This window comes from Sander lucioperca, chromosome 4 (assembly GCF_008315115.2).
Source record: "Sander lucioperca isolate FBNREF2018 chromosome 4, SLUC_FBN_1.2, whole genome shotgun sequence".
In the NCBI taxonomy this organism is placed as follows: Eukaryota; Metazoa; Chordata; class Actinopteri; order Perciformes; family Percidae; genus Sander; species Sander lucioperca.
The window spans coordinates 4,194,129-4,214,626 of record NC_050176.1 but is presented as its reverse complement, the minus strand read 5'-3'; the positions used below and the strand labels follow the sequence as shown (position 1 = coordinate 4,214,626).

Genomic DNA, 20,498 nt, shown 5'->3' with positions numbered 1-20,498 from the left:
TTTTGAGGAAAAATGTGCTCAGCTTAGAACATTTGGCCGCGTCAGTTTCCAAAGCTTTCTTCTTTTTTATTCTAGCCTTTTCAGCGCCGCCTTTGCGCTTCCTGTTATCCATTTTTATCTGACTTTTTTTTATTTTGAGCAACTTGCAAGGTGCCGTGTCGGGGGTGGGGCCAGGGAGTCAAAAGATAATCACGTCATCATTAACCTGCAGGGTGCACTCTGCGAGAAAATATTAAATAAAAAAGAGTGGGACTGCGGTAAAATAATAAATAAAAAGAGTGGGGCTGCGGTAAAATAATAAATAAAGAGTGGGACTGCGGTAAAATAATAAATAAAAAGAGTGGGGCTGCGGTAAAATAATAAATAAAGAGTGGGACTGCGGTAAAATAATACATAAAAAAGTGGGGCTGCTGTGAGTGCAGGCAGCCTAGGGACAGCATCCATATTTCAACCCAGTGCCATGACAACAACGGCCCTCGCGGCCAAAAAAACAGACCGGCCCACCGGGAATTTTCCCGGTGCTCCCGATTAGCCAATCCGGGCCTGTTCTAGAGTATCTGTGTAAGAGAATAGCAGGGCCGGGGTGTGTGTGTGTGTGTGTGTGTGTGTGTGTGTGTGTGTGTGTGGTAGAGCGAGGGAGAGAGTGACGTGATCAGCTTCGGAGCGAGTACCGACTCTAGAGCAAGCCCCCAGGAAGAGCGCCATGTCTAAAAGCCACCATGGGCTTAGCGGATAACTGCACCCCATGGCCCAGAAAGACTTTTCACATAGATTTTGCATGGCGAAAGAAACGTCTATATTTCAGCGGATAATTTGTTTCTGGGTATATCAACTTACCACCCGAACACTGAAAGGGTCCTTGTTTAAAACGTTACGTTTTTAACATTTTTAACATTCACTAGAAGCGAATCCAGAATTATTAAATTTGGCATGATGAACGCGCATAGTGGAAGCGACCAGAGCCGCGGGACTGCGCCCTGTTAGCTACGTGGATGTAACGTCATTAGCGTTTCCCAAACTGGCGGGCTATCGGCTAGCTAGCTAGTTGCTAACATCAGGGGTAGCTAGCATGGCTGTATTAAGATCTATAGCTACATAGCTAACTATATGCCTACATAACGTTACTACAGACATAGTGATTACATCGCCTTGGTTCTCTCTTATGATACATCCGAGGGCTGTATGCTGTAAAGCTTGTAACGTGGATGAGAGCTGAAGCCATGGATGAGCTTTGTTCACGAAACTGCAGGCTAACTGCTAGCTAGTAGCACAACATAATTATTAAATCTCCTTGGTTGTCTAGCTAAATACATCTATCGTTTATTTAGCTAAGCATGTAAACAACGAAAACAGTGTTTAACGTTAGTGAATATTTTAGACAATGAAACGGCGAGTTCATGAGTTCGCCACTTGTAAGAGACACGACAGAGAAGCACGAACGCGCATGTTGCTACCGGTTGCTACGACAACGCAAACAAATTGTTGCTAGTGCGCATGCCCATCGTGAGCCAACCAACGTTATGGGCCAACAATGCGGAAGAGCCGAGCTCCATGTTTGCTTTATGCGCTTTTGAGCACTCTCATTGGAACGTACGGGGCTTCCCGCCGAACACTGTATCCAGTTCTCTTAATACATCCATGCTCTAGAGGCATAGTGAGAAAAAAAACCCCGGAAATGAGTAGGGGGGAATGCGACTCTACCAAGCCACGGCCAAGCGGACCAATCACAGTTGTTGTGGTCTGCGTCCCTGCGACGTGTAGTAAACTTTTTCGAGAGGTGCACATCAGGCTACGGTGTAGGGCCCGGCGTAGGATATGTACCTACGTACGTACCACATGGCCTGAAGGAGGGGCGGGATTCAAGACCTTTACTACAGCCAGCCACCAGGGGGCAATCCAGATGATTTGGCTTCACTTATACAGTCTAGGCATCTACCCCTGGTATAGCGCTAGAATTAAGATGTGGTTAGCCTAGCTAAGCGTAGTCTGGTTCTGTCTAACGTTCAAAAATACACCAACAACTCTGCAGCTCACAAATTAGCATGCTGAATGTTGTTTGTTTAATCCGTACACAAACAGAAATGTAAAAACTCTGTAAAGTAAAAGTAAAAAAATTTGCGGGAGGAGTTATGTGTCGTCTTTCCTTAGTCGTTATGCTAAAGCTAGGCTAACCACTTTCTGACTCCAGCTAAGTACTTAACACAGACATTAAAACGAGATAGATTTTCTCATTTCACTCTTGGAAAGAAAGCAAATAAGCATTAGCGCAAAAGTGTACAGGCACAAATGCACCACACGTCTACCTCACTGTGATGACAAGACACGAGTCGCCTCGCCCGGCTGTTGTTCGCCAAACGCTAAGCGCCTAGCGGCTCCAGCCAAGTACTTAACACATGAGAGGGATTTATGGTGCGTTCGATTATTCTCCTCGGATATGACTACACTTCCACACTTCAAGCGTTCTGGTATGTTTTGCGCGTGCGAGTCGGAGAAAAAACATGGACGCCACCCGGAAAGCTGTTGCTATGGTAGCACTGGCCGAGTTAGCAACGCTATCCACGTTAGCAAACAAGGCTTCATTCAATATTGCACTCACAACAAGACAGATTCCCATTCCAACAGGCAGTGAAACGGACGCAGTAAGGTATTGCAGTAATACGAGTGATTAAAATCTTCATTTAAACAGCCAAAGCGGTCCAAACACAATGACAACAATTCATACTACAAGTTACACAGGGCGCTGCCATCTTGGAATCCGTATCGGAATTCTTGCTCGGTGTCCTCACGGTTGTCCGAGTTCCGAGCTCGGAAATCCGAGGAAAGGGGGCGCGTTGGTGCATGTTGCTAGGCAACGTCTGTCTTCCTAGTCGGAACTCCGACTCGAATAAATAATAGAACGCACCATTAGAGCTTGTCATCTCACTCTAAGAAAGAAACCATGTAAGCATATTTCACAAAGTGCTGAACTGCTGCTTCTTAAGGAGAGACAAGGATAGGAGGACAATCTCTGAAACCGCAATGTGTATTTGCACATGCACACAACTACACACACTACTTTTGCGTAAATGGGACTTGGCTTGGGAACCGGAGGGTCGTCGGTTCAAGTCCCCATACGGACAACGTATGGAGAGTGGACCGGCAGCTGGAGAGGTGCCAGTTTCCCTCCCGGGCATTGCCGAGGTTCCCCTGAGCAAGGCACCAAACCCCCAAACTTCTCCAAGATTGCATGTGTATTCTGTGTGTATAAATAGGGGTATGCGTAAGATACATTTCAACTGCCAATTACATGTACCTTGTCGATTGACAAATAAAGCTTTCTTTCTGGAAGTGTTATATCTTCACATTAATACCTTCTGTGCTCCTGATAAAGACACACACACACCTTTACTCCCGATGCTTGCACATTTAATTACAGAAACTGAGAGAAAGTTCTCTCTGTAACCTTCACAAACACTCTGTCTGCATGTTGGTTTCTGAAAACTCTGTGTGCTGGCAGTGTTTTTGGAAACTCTTTCTAATTGAGTACGGCAGCATATTGCTTGTCAGTGGTACATGGCGGTGTGCGTGCAGATCCAGTAATGGCTAATCTTGTTTCATACGGGCTCATTTTCTGAAATTTGGTATGGAGCCTGATATGGCGTGTGTTTCAGTCTACTTTACAGCTAATTTCCTACCAAGCGCTCAGATGCCAACGCTCGTGTTGACCTGAGGCGTCGCATATCTGTGCCGTGTCTGTAAACAAATTAGTCGGAGCCCCAAAGAGTGACAATTACGTCAATATGAACGGGAAGAGGATTCTAAAATTTCATGCACAACAACTGATCCGAAAGGTGATAGCTTTAGTCCAAAAATGCAGCATGGGCCTGTAGTGCCGATGCTGCCCCATAGCTAAAACGAACATTTCCAAACTACTAGGATTAATATCAGTAGATGTGTGTGCCTGCATCCTCGAAAGTAACTTTGTTCTGTGGAATCAAAGAGGTCCGATTCTTCCCTACGGCAGAGATGAACCAACACTTTCTGACGCCCAAGCCACTAACAGTAATTGAGGGAGATGGATACACTCCTACAGAGAATTGAATTAGTATGTTACACTACTACATCAAGACTGCTGGGGTTAGGAGCAGAGAGTCTGTTTGCCGGCTAATTGAGTTAGCAATGGATGAGATGATTGCTTGAGCCCTCCATGCTGGTTCCCTTGGAAACCTTTCAATAGCACTTGTCATCAGCATTACAGGAAATGCCCATCACTGCTCTTCTACGGATGGACATCATCTACAAGGCATTTGCATAACGATATTTTCCTCAGGGAAAGCACTTGAGGTCAATTATCGTCACGGTCACCTCAGAGCCAAAACAGGGTTCAAGCTCCTTCTATGACAAGTTCCTCTCGCCTCAAGATCCTATTTTAAACTATTTTCCATTTACTGCTCATCAGGCAGTATTAACTTTGACTTGTTTTTATTCTTTCCTCAACAGGTCACTGAGGCACCAGACTGAAACAAAGTGAACATTTGCATATTAATGATATGCAGTTTCTGCTGTCCCACAGGTACACTTCATTGACCAATAGGCATTTTTTCCAGCTTGATTTGTATTCAAAAAGTCACAGGCCTCCTTGTGCATTAGCTACACAACGAGGCCTTGGCTTGTAATAAAAGTCACACTGTCAAAACACCGTACACACACACACACACCAACACACGCGTACACACTCGCATGCACTTCTGAAAAGACATGTAGGTGTGAGTTCACATGCACATTCAAAAGTAATTGAGGATTCTGTTCTTGGCTTTGTCCCTCTCTGACATTGCTTTGCTTATTTTAGAAAGCAGCGAGCAATAAACAGAAAAAAGTGATTGCACTTTGATAACTTAACTAATTCATCTATTGACTCGGTTGGCAGCTTTTTTTTTTTTACAGAAACAGCATTTGTACACGGCAAGAACGAACACAATGTATGATGAAGCTCAGAGATAATCAACAGCGGGTCCGGGACCCCTAGGGGGTTCTCAGAGTTACTGCAGGGAGGCCGCCAAATTATTATTCTTTTTTTCTTTTTTTCAAAATTTTAAATGTCTAAACATGAATCCAACATATTAGCAAATATAAATTAGCCTATTTGGCTACTTGTTGCTTAGACCAGCGGTTCCCAAAGTGGGGTCCGGGGACCCCCAGGGGTCCTTTAACAGGGGGTCCGGGATCGTAGAGGTTCCTCAGAGGGCCACCAAATTATTGTTTTGAAAGTTTTATTAAAACTTAAAATGTCTTAACATGGACCCAACATATTATTAGCAAATAGAATTCAGCCTATTAGTGAAAAAAAACACATTAATGATAGGCTTACTGGCCTATAGGTAAGGTAGTCACTAAGGTAGCCATCCACAGATACAGTTCATCCTAAGGATTCACTGTTCCACATGTATGTTTAACATTAAAACATAACTTGCCAACAATTCTTATTTTAAAAGCTTAGTATTATGCACTAAAACGGTATGTAAAAAGGTTTTAGGCCGCCCTACAAGTTGTTGTAGGCCCAGTTTTATATGCAACTTAATTTTATACAATATATGTAGTAGGGGGTCCCTGCTCACCGTCTCTCTTTCAGTTAAGGGGTCCTTGGCTTAAAAAACGTTGAAGAACCCTGACGGAGCTTTTTTTACATTGATGAGCAACAGAGTGACAAAGCTCTACAGCACAGAAAGGGAAAACAAACAGACGTACAACTTTGTCAAGTGTGGAAGAAACCTGTGAGTTCTAGTCAAGTCTCACCTGTGACTGGTGCTCTTCACTCTTGTACACGCCCTGCACCTGCAGCAGGTTCTTGGCCACGCCCACACACGGCAGCCCGGACAGCACTCCGAGATGACACGCCAGGCCGAACTCTGCGGGGTCCAAACGGACAAAATCTAAGCTCAGAGCAACCGGAGTTGCCCTTGACACAATATTAATGACTTTGTGTGATACAATTAATAAATATATTTTATGGTTGCATGATGACAGCCTGTGACAAAGTGGGTGAGATTCCCTGCACTTACCACTTGTCCCTTGTGCGTGTCTATATAATAAGTCTCTGGACCAGCGGGAGAAACACTACTGGGCATATTCAGTGGGCCGCATATAACGGAAGTAAACTTAGAAACTTTTTTGTGTGTGTAGAGATATTTCATGCGTTTGATGCAAAAGAAGGGTAATTGGGGTCCGTTAATTCTATAGAGGAGCACAGAGTGTGTCTAGCTGTGTGGAAATTTTTATGTGAGAAATGTTGTGTAGGCCCACCACTGGGAGATAGTGGAGCGGTCCAGGTTAGATTGAGAGCTCTATATAGGCTAGAGCTGTAATCGGGCCTTAAAAGTTATGCCCGACAAGGCCCGAGCCCGACAAGTACATTTTGAATGACAGCTTTTTAAAAGCCCAAACCCGACATTATTCAAATGTGCGCACGCACACAGCTCTTTTGCCTTTTGTCAAGAATGAGTCATTTATACACTTTTTAACATAATTTATTCATGACTAACATAGGCTATAGGCCACTTGGAAGTTGGAACAAAGAAATAAAATAAGTCCTCCAGAGGCCAGCCTCTGTTTCACCTCCTCACCTTTTCGCGATAATCGAAACGCATCACCTGACTGCTCATTTACCGCACAACCCGGGGCGCAAGCCCGAGCCTGGCCGTGTAAAATGACAGAAATTAAGACCGAACCCGGGGTGAGGGCAAAGATCTTCAGCTCTAATATAGGCAGTGGCATTTTGCTGCTCAGGAGAAGGAAATAAATGTTTGATTGTATGGAGTATAGACGAGAAGCCATGCTGCAAGTTTTGATAGTTTCACGTTTTTTATTTTTTTTATTTTAAACTTTGTCATTTGTACATGTATTTGGCCGCACTGTAAATAAAGATGCACTGTTTGGAATTCAACAAGTCTGCTTTCCTCTTCTTTCTTTTTTTTGACCCTCTGCCTAACACACAAATTCAAATCAAAAAGAAGGCACGAATAGCACAAACTCATTTCCTGGGTCAGTCGGGACCAGCTTGACTTACCTCTGTAGTGGAAGAGACCATTCCCATCGACAAACACCACCTGTTGAGAGAGCACGCACAGCACATACACAACTGAAATTAATTTACCTATAGTACAACACAAAGCTATAGCTGTTGTCTGTTCATATTTAAAACATGCTAAATAGCGAGTACAATGTGTACTAGGAGTGCTAGGAGTTTTGAGCTTTTCCAGGGTTGTAGGTCTTTGTCCAGCAGACATTTTGACATGCCATAGCAGTAAAAGCACAGGTGTAATCAATAATGTTAATCATAGCTGCTGTGGGGGAGGGGAGGGGGGGGCATCATTAATTATCATAATTAATTATTATTGGTTCCACCTGTGCTTTTCCTGATATAAGTTCAAATGCCCACTGTGAAACTTTTTCCTGCTTGTTTTAGCGCAATCCCAATGTCCACACTCACAGACTCACAGACTGTGAGGAGCGTTCTTGCAAAGTCCGCAAGGGCTTAAAGTGTGTAACTTGCTTATGAACATCCGTTGCATTCAAGCCATTGCCAAATGAGTTGATACAAAGCTAATTAAAGGACAATTCCGGCGCAAAATGAACCTAGGGGTTAATAACATATGTGTACCGAGTCGACCGTTCTCTGGGATATGTTTTCATGCTAATCAAATGCGTCTCTAGCTTAAAACAAGCTAGCGCAAAACCGGTGATTAGCTTATAACGCTAGTCGTCAGGGCACAGGGAAAGTAAAAAGAAATCACTATTTCTATACCACTAAAAAGGCTCAAAATAGCACCACACTTCAACGGTAGCATAATGAGGGTCCCAACATGTAAACCGAAGCATTTAGGAACTTTGTAAGTGTACAGACAGTTTATTAAAAAGATAGTTTATAAAGACTGTACCGTTCGCGTATACAGGCAGGCGCCATCTTGGGAAAACAGTCATGACCAGTCGAACCACGAACGCCGTGCAACTGGTAACCAGTAACATAGCTCAAACACAGCGTTCGTCGTGCGCGGAAGGCTTGTATCATGTGGATGCACAGATAGTTTTGTTGTCATTACTTAGAATTCCTCATGGGGGAGACAGAAACTACGCACTATAGCTTTAAGGCTGTCCGACTATCAAATCTTCAATTGCATGAATGGCTCTCTGGCAGAGATTTTGAGCCCTTTCCGTAAGTGTGCATTTCTACAGACTTTGCCTGAGGAAATTACCCACAATTCGTAGCATTGTGACGTTAAATACGAAATCCCGGAAACGGTAAAAAACTAACGACGGTAAACAGACGTGTAAGGAGTAACCGCAACTACTTAAAGGAGAATTCCGGCCAATTTTTACATTAATCTTGATCGCTATAGCTACGCGAGTACTTTCGATAGAAAAAACCCTGACCCGAATCAGTGCAGGCAACACAGAGTAGCTGCAGCTATGTACTACAAGCGTCCCCTGAGCTTAAACGGCAGCTGTCGAGGCAAGTTTTAGAGTGCCTTTGTGCCTCTTAACAGACACAAAATGCAATTAATATGTCTGTTCCACATGAACAGGGCCCTTACGTGTCAACAAGATGCGTTTTCAACTCAGAGATTGTTTAAATTCACCTACCCTGGTCCCTGTCTCGATCCTGCCGGTAGCTAGCTTGCCCTGCTAGCTGACAGCCATTAGCCGTTAGCTGCTAGCTGCCGTCCGGTGAGTGTATTCAGACAGGCTTCTGTGATAATCATCCCAAAAACAATCCACAGAGCGGCGGTGGTGTGGCTATGTCCTCCAGAGAACAGGTCATGTCACGTCTTGAAGTGTATTTCCCCCTAAAAAAAGCAGTAGTGCGGTAGTAGCTGTTAGCTGTTAGCTGCCCTCCGGTGAGTGTGTACAGCCAGGCTTCAGGGATAATCATCCCAATAACAATCCACGGAGCGGCGGTGGTGTGGTGGATGTCCTGCATAGGACAGATCATGCCTTCGCAGCAAAAAGTTTAGATTATTTCCCCCTCAAAAATAGGTAATTGAGCACTGTAGTGGTTATGACCATATCAGTGACTATGTAATTACATGGAAATGGGATAAACGCTGTCTGTGGCTTGCACAGTAATAGCGTTACTGAAGCCTAGCTGTAGCCTCGCGCTGTCTCCTGGGAATTCAGTTGTAGCAGGAAAAGGTAAACAGCAGTGTGCAGATCGGACGGAGCGTAGTGTGTGAAGAGCGGAGTTGTTTACTAAGGGAAGAAGCTTGGAGTAACGTAACTATGGAGAATATAGCAGATATACAACACACGGAAGAGCCTTTTGAGTTTGATGGTCGTCCTTATTTATTCGAACCCGAGTGTAGAGACGAAGAACTACGAACGAGACAGACAGAGGGGCAACAGGCAGATGAACTTGCTGCTCCAAGCGCAAGCTAAAGCTAGCCTTCAGTAACTGGAGGACATAGCAACACCATTGCCGTTCCGTGAATTGTTATTGGAAAGATTATCCCAGAAGCCTGGCTGAATACACTCACCGGAGGGCAGCTAGCAGCTAACAGCTACTACCGCACTACTGTTTTTTTTTAGGGGGGAATACACTTCAAGACGTGACATGACCTGTCCTCTGGAGGACATAGCCACATCACCGCCGCTCCGTGGATTGTTATTGGGATGATTATCACAGAAGCCTGTCTGAATACACTCACCGGACGGCAGCTAACGGCTAACGGCTAATGGCTATCAGCTAGCAGGGCAAGCTAGCTACCGGCAGGATCGAGACAGGGACCAGGGTAGGTGAATTTAAACAATCTCTGAGTTGAAAACGCATCTTGTTGACATGTAAGGGCCCTGTTCATGTGGCACAGACATATTAATTGCATTTTGTGTCTGTTAAGAGGCACAAAGGCACTCTAAAACTTGCCCCAACAACTGCCGTTTTAGCTCAGGGGACGCTTGTACATGTAGCTGCAGCTACTCCGTGTTGCCTGCACTGATTCGGGTCGGGGGGTTTTCTATCGAAAGTACTCGCGTAGCTATAGCGATCAAGATTAATGTAAAAATTGGCCGGAATTCTCCTTTAATGATGCTGTTTTGACAACAAACAAAACAAGTAAACTGATGATTAGACAATGACCCCTCATCCACTCTGTGAGACAAGAGCCTGGAAGACGCTCAAATCAGGCAGTCGCTCCCTTAAGTGCCTTGGCCGTGCAGAAAGTAAAAAATAAAAAGGCCCCAGACCCACAATTGTACCTAACATGTTTTGGTGTTGTCAAGGTAACGTAATATGTCCCAAAGTGATGTCCCATTCCTATTTATACCATTTCAAGCCCTTCCAGCCTCTCGCACTCAAACACTTACCAGGTGACGTCAATTTAGTCCCTGAGGGTTCAGGGCTTGGGGGGGCATTGGGATTGGGCCCCACAGTCTGCTACCACTGTCTGATTAGATTTGTGTCCGACTTGATCCCGACTTGCTCTGACGTCATGCACACGTGGGCAACGATGACCTCACGAGATCAAGGTGGTCGCAGTCTTGAGAGGCAGGCAGGCAGCGCAGTTGCTTTCCACCGACTGCAAGACCCAGGGCATGATGGGAAACGCCTGGCTCTCAGCTGATCTAACAGCTGATTGGTTCAGAATTATGACGTTTTATATAAACTTTTTATTGTTGTTTTTGAATCGGAGGGATTTTAATTGCCATTTGTCTGATTTAAAGGCTTATTGTGTACAGAACACATGTAGTGTGGCATGAGTGTGACGTTTAGAAGTCAGAGAGACTAAATCTGTTCAGATTACAGATCATCTACAGTGTGTTGTTAATTAAAATCAGCAACAGATCGTATGCAGAGCATTTTAACAGCTACTCTGTCATGATAAAAACAACTGGAGACCGTGAACAAGCTGATATATGGGTCTGATAACAGTTTATTTAATCGGACTCGGACGGATCGAACAGGATCTGAGTGTTTCTGTGACTTCCTGTTCAGCCTGAAGGCTGCTGTAAACGGCTGTAAACTGTCCGACTTGACCGCGGCTTTTAGTCTCCGCCCCCGGCTGCTGCCGCCAGCTCTCGTCCACTTTACAGGCGAGGCGCGGTTCATCTTGAACGAGCCTAATGCCAGACATTATTAGAATAATCTTTATTTATAGAGAGCTTTTCAAACTCCACATTACAAAGCGCTTCACAAAACATTAGCAGCAGCCCAGTCATAAAAACATCAGGTTTTTAAAACAACAAATACAAACTATTTGGTGTATGACAACCTGTACAGTATAGGTAAAAGAAAAAAGTCCAAGGGGGTTTAAGCTCAAAATAAAATCAGGAAAGGCTCTCCGATAAAAGTATGTTTTAAGAAGGGACTTAAAGGAGATCACGGACTCGGCTGACCTGATATCACTCGAGCACGTAGAGTGTGAGACAGCACAGAGTCTTTATCCTGAGCCTCAAAAGTACGAGTTAGCAAGACTCTTAGAGACATTATCCTCACACTGACATAACTCTTCCAGCCTGACCACAGTGATGAATTCTCGAAGCCAAAGGTGACTTTACATACATATTTTGAAGACTCCCGTCAAAGGTTGCAGATTAAGTGAGTATGACTGCATCTGTCCAGGGATAAATGTCAGTAGAAGTCAAACTCATTGTGTGTGTGTGTGTGTGTGTGTGTGTGTGTGTGTGTGTGTGTGTGTGCGTGCGTGTGTGTGTGTGTGTGTGTGTGTGTGTGTGTGTGTGAGTGTGTGTGTGGGCTTAGACGTGCGCTAGAAAGATGCGAGCGAAGCCATTCGGTCCGTTGTGGCAACGCTGCTGAATAGCCAGAAGTTAAAGAACGAGAAAGAACAATCTTTGCTGAGTTTTGTTGGTGGCCATGATGTTGTGGCCCTCCTCCCCACGGGGTTCGGGAAAAGTTTGATTTTCCAGCTCGCTTCGTTAGTGGTGAAGTAGTTGGCTAAGGCTAATGCTAGCGATGCTAATGCTAAAAATAAGCCGATAGTTGTTGTCAGTCTCCCCTCTTGTTGCACATGCGCATGACATACGTCACGACCAAACCAGAGTGGCTCTGGGCAGATCCAATAGTTTGAAACTTCAACAGTACCCGCCTTCAAGGAAGTTTACACTTGTCATTGGAGAGTGGCCAGACTCTCTGTAGAAATAAAATGTACGAGAGTCTGTTAGGACCAGGCTAGTGTTCAGAGGCTTCTATTTTGGTATATCATCAACCTTTATTTTACCTCGAAAGACCATTGAGGACGTATCCTCTTTTACAATGCTGTCTAGATGTAAAACAATGCTTGCAAACAAAACGGCAAACAATAAAAACAACGTACGATAGCTAAAGAAGACACTTCAACTTCAACTTTATTGATGTTAATATAATTTGTGGTTCAGCAAGGCGTAAATGCCAGACCATTAGACCCACAGCAAAACAAAAGACAATAAAAGCAGGAGATCCACATGAAGTGGGGCAGTGGCACTGAATAATAATAAGTACATATACAATACAACCATAAATTCTCATGATTTAAAATAGTTCAAGTTCTACATCCCATAGTTAAAGCGCCAGGTTTTCCATTATAAAGTGCTAGTACAATACTAGTAAAATCCAGACAAATAAAAACAGACATCTATAGAACCATAATCAATCACCAATAAAATCTGAGCAGCAAGTACCATCACAAATAAAACTACAACCAATTACTTACAAATCTAAACCAATACAATCAATATTATGACTAAAATGGACCCTAATGCCCTATATACAAACACTTAAAAATACCATAGAAATAGAAATCCAACCAATAAATAGCTTAACAACCAGAATTCCCTTATGAAAGAAACACAGTGAAGTACAAAGTAGAAATAGCTTAGCATAAAGACTGGAGGGGGAGTTGCTGTAACTAACAGTTTCTGTGCAGCTTCTCTGGCTATAGTCTCGCATAGCCAGACCTTCCTCCATGGCGCTGCAGAGGAGGGTCTAGCTAGTCTACACAGTATTCCGGGATGGGAGAAAAACGTGCTCTGGTTTATTGGCATTTCTTTAAACCAATCACAATTGCCATGGGTGGCGCTAAGCCCCGGACGGAGCAACGGTGCCGCTGCAAAATAGCCTCAGGAAGGAACTTGTTTTTTGTGGAACGTGTACGTTCAAAAGTTGTTTTAGTCATTCAACAGAAAACTGCAGATAGTCTAGCTAGCTGTCTGGATTTACCCTGCAGAGATCTAGGGAGCAGTTAACCATAGTCCTCACAAATCCACCGGAGTTTAAAGTTCCAACACAAAGAAAGCGGAAGGTAACGGACTTCTGGCTGAAATGAGGAACATCTGGCGGAATTTCCAGCGGCACTTCAACAATCCGGGAAATGAAACATCGTCGATATAGACTACTCTGGCTATAATACAGTCGGTAAGATACAGTCGGTAAGCACACATTTTAACGTTTCTGTTTGTGTTCAGGTTAAACCTCTGAGATATGACGTGTAAGAGGTTTTCATAGACATATTTTTTTAACATTGGACAGAGCCAGGCTAGCTGCCCGTGCCTCTAGTGTTTTTGCTAAGCTACTACTACTAAACAGTAGTAACGAGACCGAATAAGAATGAAAATTTCGGTGCCTCATTTCGGTGCCTGACTTTTTTCAGAAGCATCGCTGCACGGGACGCTTCGTTACCGTTAGCTGGTAGCTGGATTAAATAAAATGCTTAAAACGCTGACAGCTTACGTTAAGCGGTGTAAAGTGTGACTGTATTTCCAACACCAGGACATAACAGTCTGACTGCAGCTGCCGTTGTCGGAAAAACAACAGACGGTGCGTTCACTTGAAACTCACCAGCCTTGTGGTGCATTTTCCCTTTTCCCATCTGGTGCTTGTTTTTTAACAGCAATTTACTGGTGAAATAAGTCATTGTAAGTTATTACATTATTAATAAATCATTTAATTTTGACCATATGGCCTTAGCAATAAACAAGCCGTTCTTTAATGTCACCAACTGTCGTTTTGTGCTCCTTTTTTTATATTTTATATTATATACATTATAAATATATTATATATATTTCCATTCAGGCACCGGTTCAGGCACCGGCACCGTTTTAAAAGTATCGTTTTAGCACCGGTATTGGAAAAAACCCCAAACGATAGCCAACCCTACTCGCAACACACTATAAATCTTTTTTTTTTTTTCAATTTTATTTTAATATTTTAATGAAACTGAGAATAATTATACAAAAATTACCTTTTCTTCCAATATTGTGAATCATATCACAATTGCAATATCAGTCAAAATAATGGTAATTTGATATTTTCCCAGTACTAGTGCGTGTGTGTGTGCGTGAATGTCTGTGTGTGTGCGTGTGTGCGTGCAAGCTGACCTGAGGCAGAAGGTTGGGCTGGTTCCTCTCCAGCCGCTGCAGAGCCTCCAGGAGGAAGGGGGTTTCTCTGAAGGCCAGGAAGCCAGGTATGTAGGGGGCAGTCAGGGTCACCATCTGACTGTCCTCATACAGCACCTGGGAGAAGATGAGGGGCCACAAACACATGTTAATATCACAGGTTGGTACACTGATCCCCTAGCAGCTCGCTCATTGTGACACACCCTGAATAACAGTGTATCATTCAATTCAGCGTAACAACAGCACTGGGTTTGGATTCATGCATCTGTTGTCCTGAATGGAGCTTCTGTCTGTGTTCAGGTGCTGCGTGCTTGGGACAAATGCATCCGCCCCAGTGTATAAGTAAAGGTGAGTCCACAGACGCACACACAAGCTGTGCAAGATAATCACTAACATTCCCCATCTGGAGCAAAAAAAATGAAACATCTGTTACTTCTTGTTGATTTAAGGCTGTGAACATGTTCTGAACATCAGACTGCTGTTTAAGTTGCCTGCTGAGTTCAGAAGTGGACACTGTTATAAATGATATAGCTTTAAAATGATATGACATGGATTTCATCTGCTACAGCATGCATATGTGCTCTGTAAATCTCATGGTCTGTGTTTTGCTTTGGGTAAAAAAATCAGTACCAAAAAATGTTTATGTTCAATTTTTTTGGTTTCATGACGGTGCCCTCCTGTCCGTGAATGCACCAATTATAATGCCCTTAGTTCTACCTCAACATAGAACAAAACCTTTCATATGACTGAGCCAATCAGTTCATTTTAAACAATTTTGCATAGAGCAGTAACGTCACCATCCTATCATTGGTTGACGGTCACCCTAACCAACACACAACGACACACTACACCAAAAAAACAACCCACATTAGTTTTCTAGTAATGAGTCCTCCTAATCTAAAAACATGGGCAACTTTGCATGCTGAATTTATTGAAAAGTTTTAATTTTTGAATGGCAATACATTTGGTTCAATGTCAGTTAACATTAAATCATAAATGCTCTTTTAAGTTGGCATTTATTACTTTCAAATAAACTTTAAAGAAGACGTAAAAGCAAAATCTAAAAAAGAAAATCAGGTCTGCCTTTGTGCGTTATTTCTGTGACACAATCACTTGTCATTTCTGAGCTGAATGTTTTGCATGTTGCCGTCTGTTTTTTGGACCATGTCATAAAGTTAATATCCAAATGTGGTCATTTGGACTATCATCTGTTTGTCTGCACTGCAAAAGGCACCTTCTCCTCATACTTCTCACAATGAGATTGGCTGCTGGCTGATGGTGGAGGCGAGTGCTACTGGCAGTGTTGTAGTCAAGACCATCTAAACCGAGACCAGTCCAGGGTGTATTGAGACAGAGTTAAGACCAAGACCAGACCAGGGCGAATCCCACACTGCATGCCACGATAAAAATGGGGAAAATGCTAACCATAGGCACTCCTCAAATTGATCTTAAAGATCCACATTCCCATAAACAAACACCCACAGAAAAAAAAATTAAGATTCCTCTTCATTCACCTCTTGTATTGCTATAGGTGTATCATGAGAAATGCCTTGATAAAATAATCAAAAGGCTGTTGTGGTCTTGGAATAAAATCCAGAGTCCTCTTTATCTGAGACAGACCGAGTAAAAATGCGGTCGATTCTGGGGCGAGACCTTCAAAAAGTGGTCTTGAGACCGGTCTCGAGACCAAGACCGATCTGGAGTACTACAACACTGGCTACTGGGCTGCAGTCGTTCAGGCAGAGGGCTTTGGTCTTTTTTGGGGGGGACAGGGACAACGGTGGTCTTCTTGCAATATGTGGGGACTACAGAATGTACAATGTGTAACAGTGACAGGTTGGAAGTTTGTGTGAAGACATCTGTCAGTTGGTCTGTACCTGCCTTGAGAGCAGGTACAAGTCCAGCTGTAATGATTAGAGGATTAAACACTAAAGGCGCTGACACACCAAGCCGATTATCGGTCGTCGGACAGTCTGGCGAGGTCGGTGACTTGAGTCTGTTCAGTGTGTTCCGTGCCGTCGTCAGTCGGAGGAGTCGTCGGCTTTAATTTGGGCCGATTTGACTTGTTGAATCGGCCAGTGGGCAGTCGGACTCAATGACCAATCGGATTGGTGGAGTGCTAGACCTTGACTAGCGAATCAGTGCACGAGAAAACCGGAGCTGACAACGCCAGTATCTTCTTATTACTAGCCATCGTATTTTCTTCTGTTCAGCAAGTAATGACAACAACGATCCTTCTTGACTACTATCAACACTCTCTGATGAAAACAATGACTGACGACAGCATGCTCTGTCTTTACTAGGTCTAGAGAGACGTTCCGTCATTTCCAGTTTTCATTTTTTGAGCGACAACACAGATTAGCGCCGCCTGCTGTTATGGAGACGTATTACGTCTCGCGCAAGCGCAGAACGTACACTCAAGTCGGCGTCGCTTCGGTGTGTTCCGAGGCATTTTTTTGACCTTGGGGAGCTGACTGATCAGTCCAACTGCCTTTTCTGCCGACGGTCAGCCGTCGGGTTGGTGTGTCAGAGCCTTTAGTTGATTAACACAACAGTTTGGATCATTTCCAGTTTCTAAAATGGGAGGATTTTTCTGCATTGAGTACTTTTACTTTTAATACTTTAAGTACATTTTCCTGATGATACTTAGGGACTGTTCGTTATTTAATTAAGGGGCCACCGGAGGAGTTTTGTGGCCTCTAACCTAAAAAGACGTGACCCTCCCCTCATCAGTAATAATTTTCCTATGACCCTCCAAAACGATTTGAAAAAAAGGCATGACCCTCCCCTTGTGTGCAAGTTTGCACTTAGCAAAGAAGTACAGACGCCATTTGATTTTTACAGCCATGATGTACAGGAGTTCACCTCTGCATTCTCATCTTACACATCCCACTCCTCTGTTATGGTGTGGTGGCCATTTCAGTAGATTTACTTACTAACATTGTTGTGGAAATACAGTAAGCATGGAAACTAAATGCACACTTCCTGCATTACTGCATTACTTCAAATACTAAGTTACTTCTCTAGTAAACTAGTATTCATATGAAATAAAACAATAAAACATTGAGACCATTCAGCAAAGGACGCTGGGATATAACCAATTCAACACTGGTTGCTATGGACCTGTCACTATCGTCATTGTATATTTTAGCACATAGGTAAAGCTGCTGAAGCTGAACATTATATTCCAAAACACATGTTTATTTTTAAAGTTTTTAAGTTACATTGTAACAATTTAACAATTCGCCCTTATGAAATCCAATCGCGGCACGGCTGTTTTGGAACGCAATAGACAGACACTTAAATTCAACTAAAATGTAACGGTGAACAATCAGTGTTGGACCTACATTCTGTTGAGATGCCTCTCCAAATGCAGAAACCAAGCGCAGTCACACCATAAAACGTTAAGACACGTTGAGAAAAAAGATCCGCATTTTGCCGTAATCCAATGACACAAAAAAAGTAATCCACAGCGATCAGTAGATCCACAAAAAGGTAAATGCACGGTGTATCCAGAAAGGCCGATACGAGCGTCACATACGAGGCCTCTCCACTTCGCTGTTTAAACAAAGTGGAATAAACGTATAAAAGTCCAAATCTACACAAAACCCGCAATCAATTAGTAAGCTGACATCACATTTATATACATGGCATTTAGGAAACCTTTATTGCAACGTTGGCACGGCAAGATGTCCAGACTAGTGCAACAGTAATTTTCGTTTTTTTGCGTCCTGCTGCTCCCATCGTCAGCCAGGTAATATTTTTTTTTTACCAAAGCAGTATATGAAATCAAATGTATTACCTATCACCATTTAGTTGTTTTGTGTTATTTAAGATATTTATTTAATATCTGGTCATGCCAGATGTAATTATTCCACTAATTTTTTAAACAATGCAATTACCCGTTTGAGCCACCAGGGGGGCTGCCCCCCCCCAGCAAACTCCGCGTATGCGGTCAGAACCATCTGCTAGGGGGCCGAGACTGAGAGCTACATGGATAAATATGCACCAAACAAGCCCCTTTGAAATTTTGCTCTTTTCATGAATAAAAAAGTTGGGTGACCCCCCCACCCAGACTAAAAAATGTTGGATGACCCTCCCCTCAGCAGAAAATAAAAAGACATGACCCTCCCCTATTCTCCTCCGGTGGTCCATTCCATAAATACCGAACGGTCCCTTACATACTTTTACTTCAGTAACATTTGGAGGACTGCAATGCTGCAATGCAGGACTTTACTTATTATTTCAGTGTGGTATTAGTACTTAAGTAAAGGATCTGAATACTACTTGTAACTGCCTTTGTAAGTTGAACTGAAACCGTGCATAGAAGGCGTTAAGTTTTGTCAACTGTGCAGAGAAGGTGTTAAGTTATGTCAATGGCAAATATTTCTGTGACACACTGTGTGCATCATGTTACCAGTATTACTTAGTGTCACAAATAGCCTTAGGTGGCAGTGTTAGATTAAAATGAAATCAAGCGGGGAACATAATCCTATTGTTAGACAGCATATCTGAACATTTCATTAGCCTCATTGGGTCCGTGTATCAACAACGTACAGTGACAAATGTCATTAATTATAATGGGTTACATAATGAGAAGATGCCAGCAGCCCATGCTAATGCACAGATAAATACCAGGGAGGAGGAATGCGTGTGAAAGGCTGCACAAAAAAAAGGAAATGAAAAATTGGGACTGCCAAGGTCACTTTAACAACAGCCGGTTTAACAAGACTGGACCGTGAGCTGTATTGTAAATTAAAGCTCGGCTCCCCGTTTATTAAGATTGCTTTTTATGCTTGCCAAGAATTTTAAGTGCTTCGGTTGGCTTCAAAAAATGTAGTTGGATGAGATTAGACACTAACGTTTTTGGTTGAGAATATTACAATTCATTACACCCATGAGAGGGAGTCTCAGGGGTCAAGTGATTAGAAGGCCGTTTTGGAGTATTAACATTTTTTTTAAATAACGGCTTTCTGGCTTTTCACAGGTACTTCATATAATTTATATATTTGGCATTTCTATAGCATAGTATAACACCCCCAACCACATTTGTTTTGATTCTATATTGGTGATCCTCCTGTCCTCGTACAATGAACCAAATACAACTTAGACGGAAAAATGACATCAAATAATGTAAATATGGGTTACAGGTTGAACTTAAAGCAGCAATGATCTATAATGTTTCAATCAACAATAGTCTATATCCACACTGTTCCATTTCCAGGATTGCTCCGGTGCCGCCGGAAATTCCACCGGATGTCTCTTATTTCGGCCGGATGTCCGTCACCTTCCTCTTTCTTTGTGTTGTAATTCTAAACTCCAGTGGATTTATGAGGACTATGGTTAGCTCCTCAGATATCTGCAGGGTAAATCCAGACAACTAGCTAGACTATCCGTCCAAGCTGAGTTTTCTGTTGCACGACTAAAACAACTTTTGAACGTACACATGTTCCACCAAAACAAGTTCCTTCCCGAGGCTATTTTGCAGAAATGCCAATAAACCAGAGCACGTTTTTCTCCCATCCCGGAATGCTGTGTGGACTAGCCAGACCCTCCTCCGCGGCGCTGTGAAGGCAGGTCTGGCAAAGCGAGACTACATTGACAATAAATCAGATGGCGTAATGTGAAAGGTGTCACTCGCCATCATGAGCCTACAGAGAATTAAAACCCAACTCTGCAGTTCCCCTCAGCTCTAGAGTTTTTTTTAGCGTCTTTAAGCTAATTGTTTTTGGTTTTTCGGCTTTGCAAACTTTCCTGTTTTGGTTCAGTCTCACTGCTCATCAGCCTTGTTTTCAGCAGCAGCAGGCAGCTGTTCAAGTCTAAAAAGCTCTGATAAAACCACTGTATGCTACCATCCCAGCAGGAAACAGCACAAAGACAAAGTTAGCGACTTGCTAGTGAACGCAGTTTAGCATTTGGCAGCTGAAGAACTAATAGGAAAATGAATATTGGACTTATATTCACCAGGCAGACAGAAACATGACTCTAAATGATTGCTAACTTTGCTGGTCAGTAAACCCAACAAATTAATACAGGTTTGAATATGGGTTAAATACAAGTTTTTATAAGCTAATGTGCAAATGACCCAAAGATACAAAAATTACTAAAACTAACCAAAGAAAATCTGAACTCAAGCTTACTGC

The 20,498-nt window shown here is 43.1% G+C and overlaps 1 protein-coding gene across 1 annotated transcript in view; it reads right to left on the bottom strand.

The window, feature by feature from the left end:
- Positions 1-20,498, bottom strand: part of LOC116039658 (endonuclease V) — a 129,470-nt gene that overhangs the window by 89,341 nt on the left and 19,631 nt on the right. Inside the window, exons 4-6 of the mRNA XM_031284609.2 lie at positions 14,338-14,472; positions 7,043-7,082; positions 5,773-5,885 (exon numbers count right to left, since the gene is read on the bottom strand). Coding sequence (XP_031140469.1) covers positions 5,773-5,885; positions 7,043-7,082; positions 14,338-14,472 — 288 coding nt within the window. The remainder of the gene's footprint in view (positions 1-5,772; positions 5,886-7,042; positions 7,083-14,337; positions 14,473-20,498) is intronic.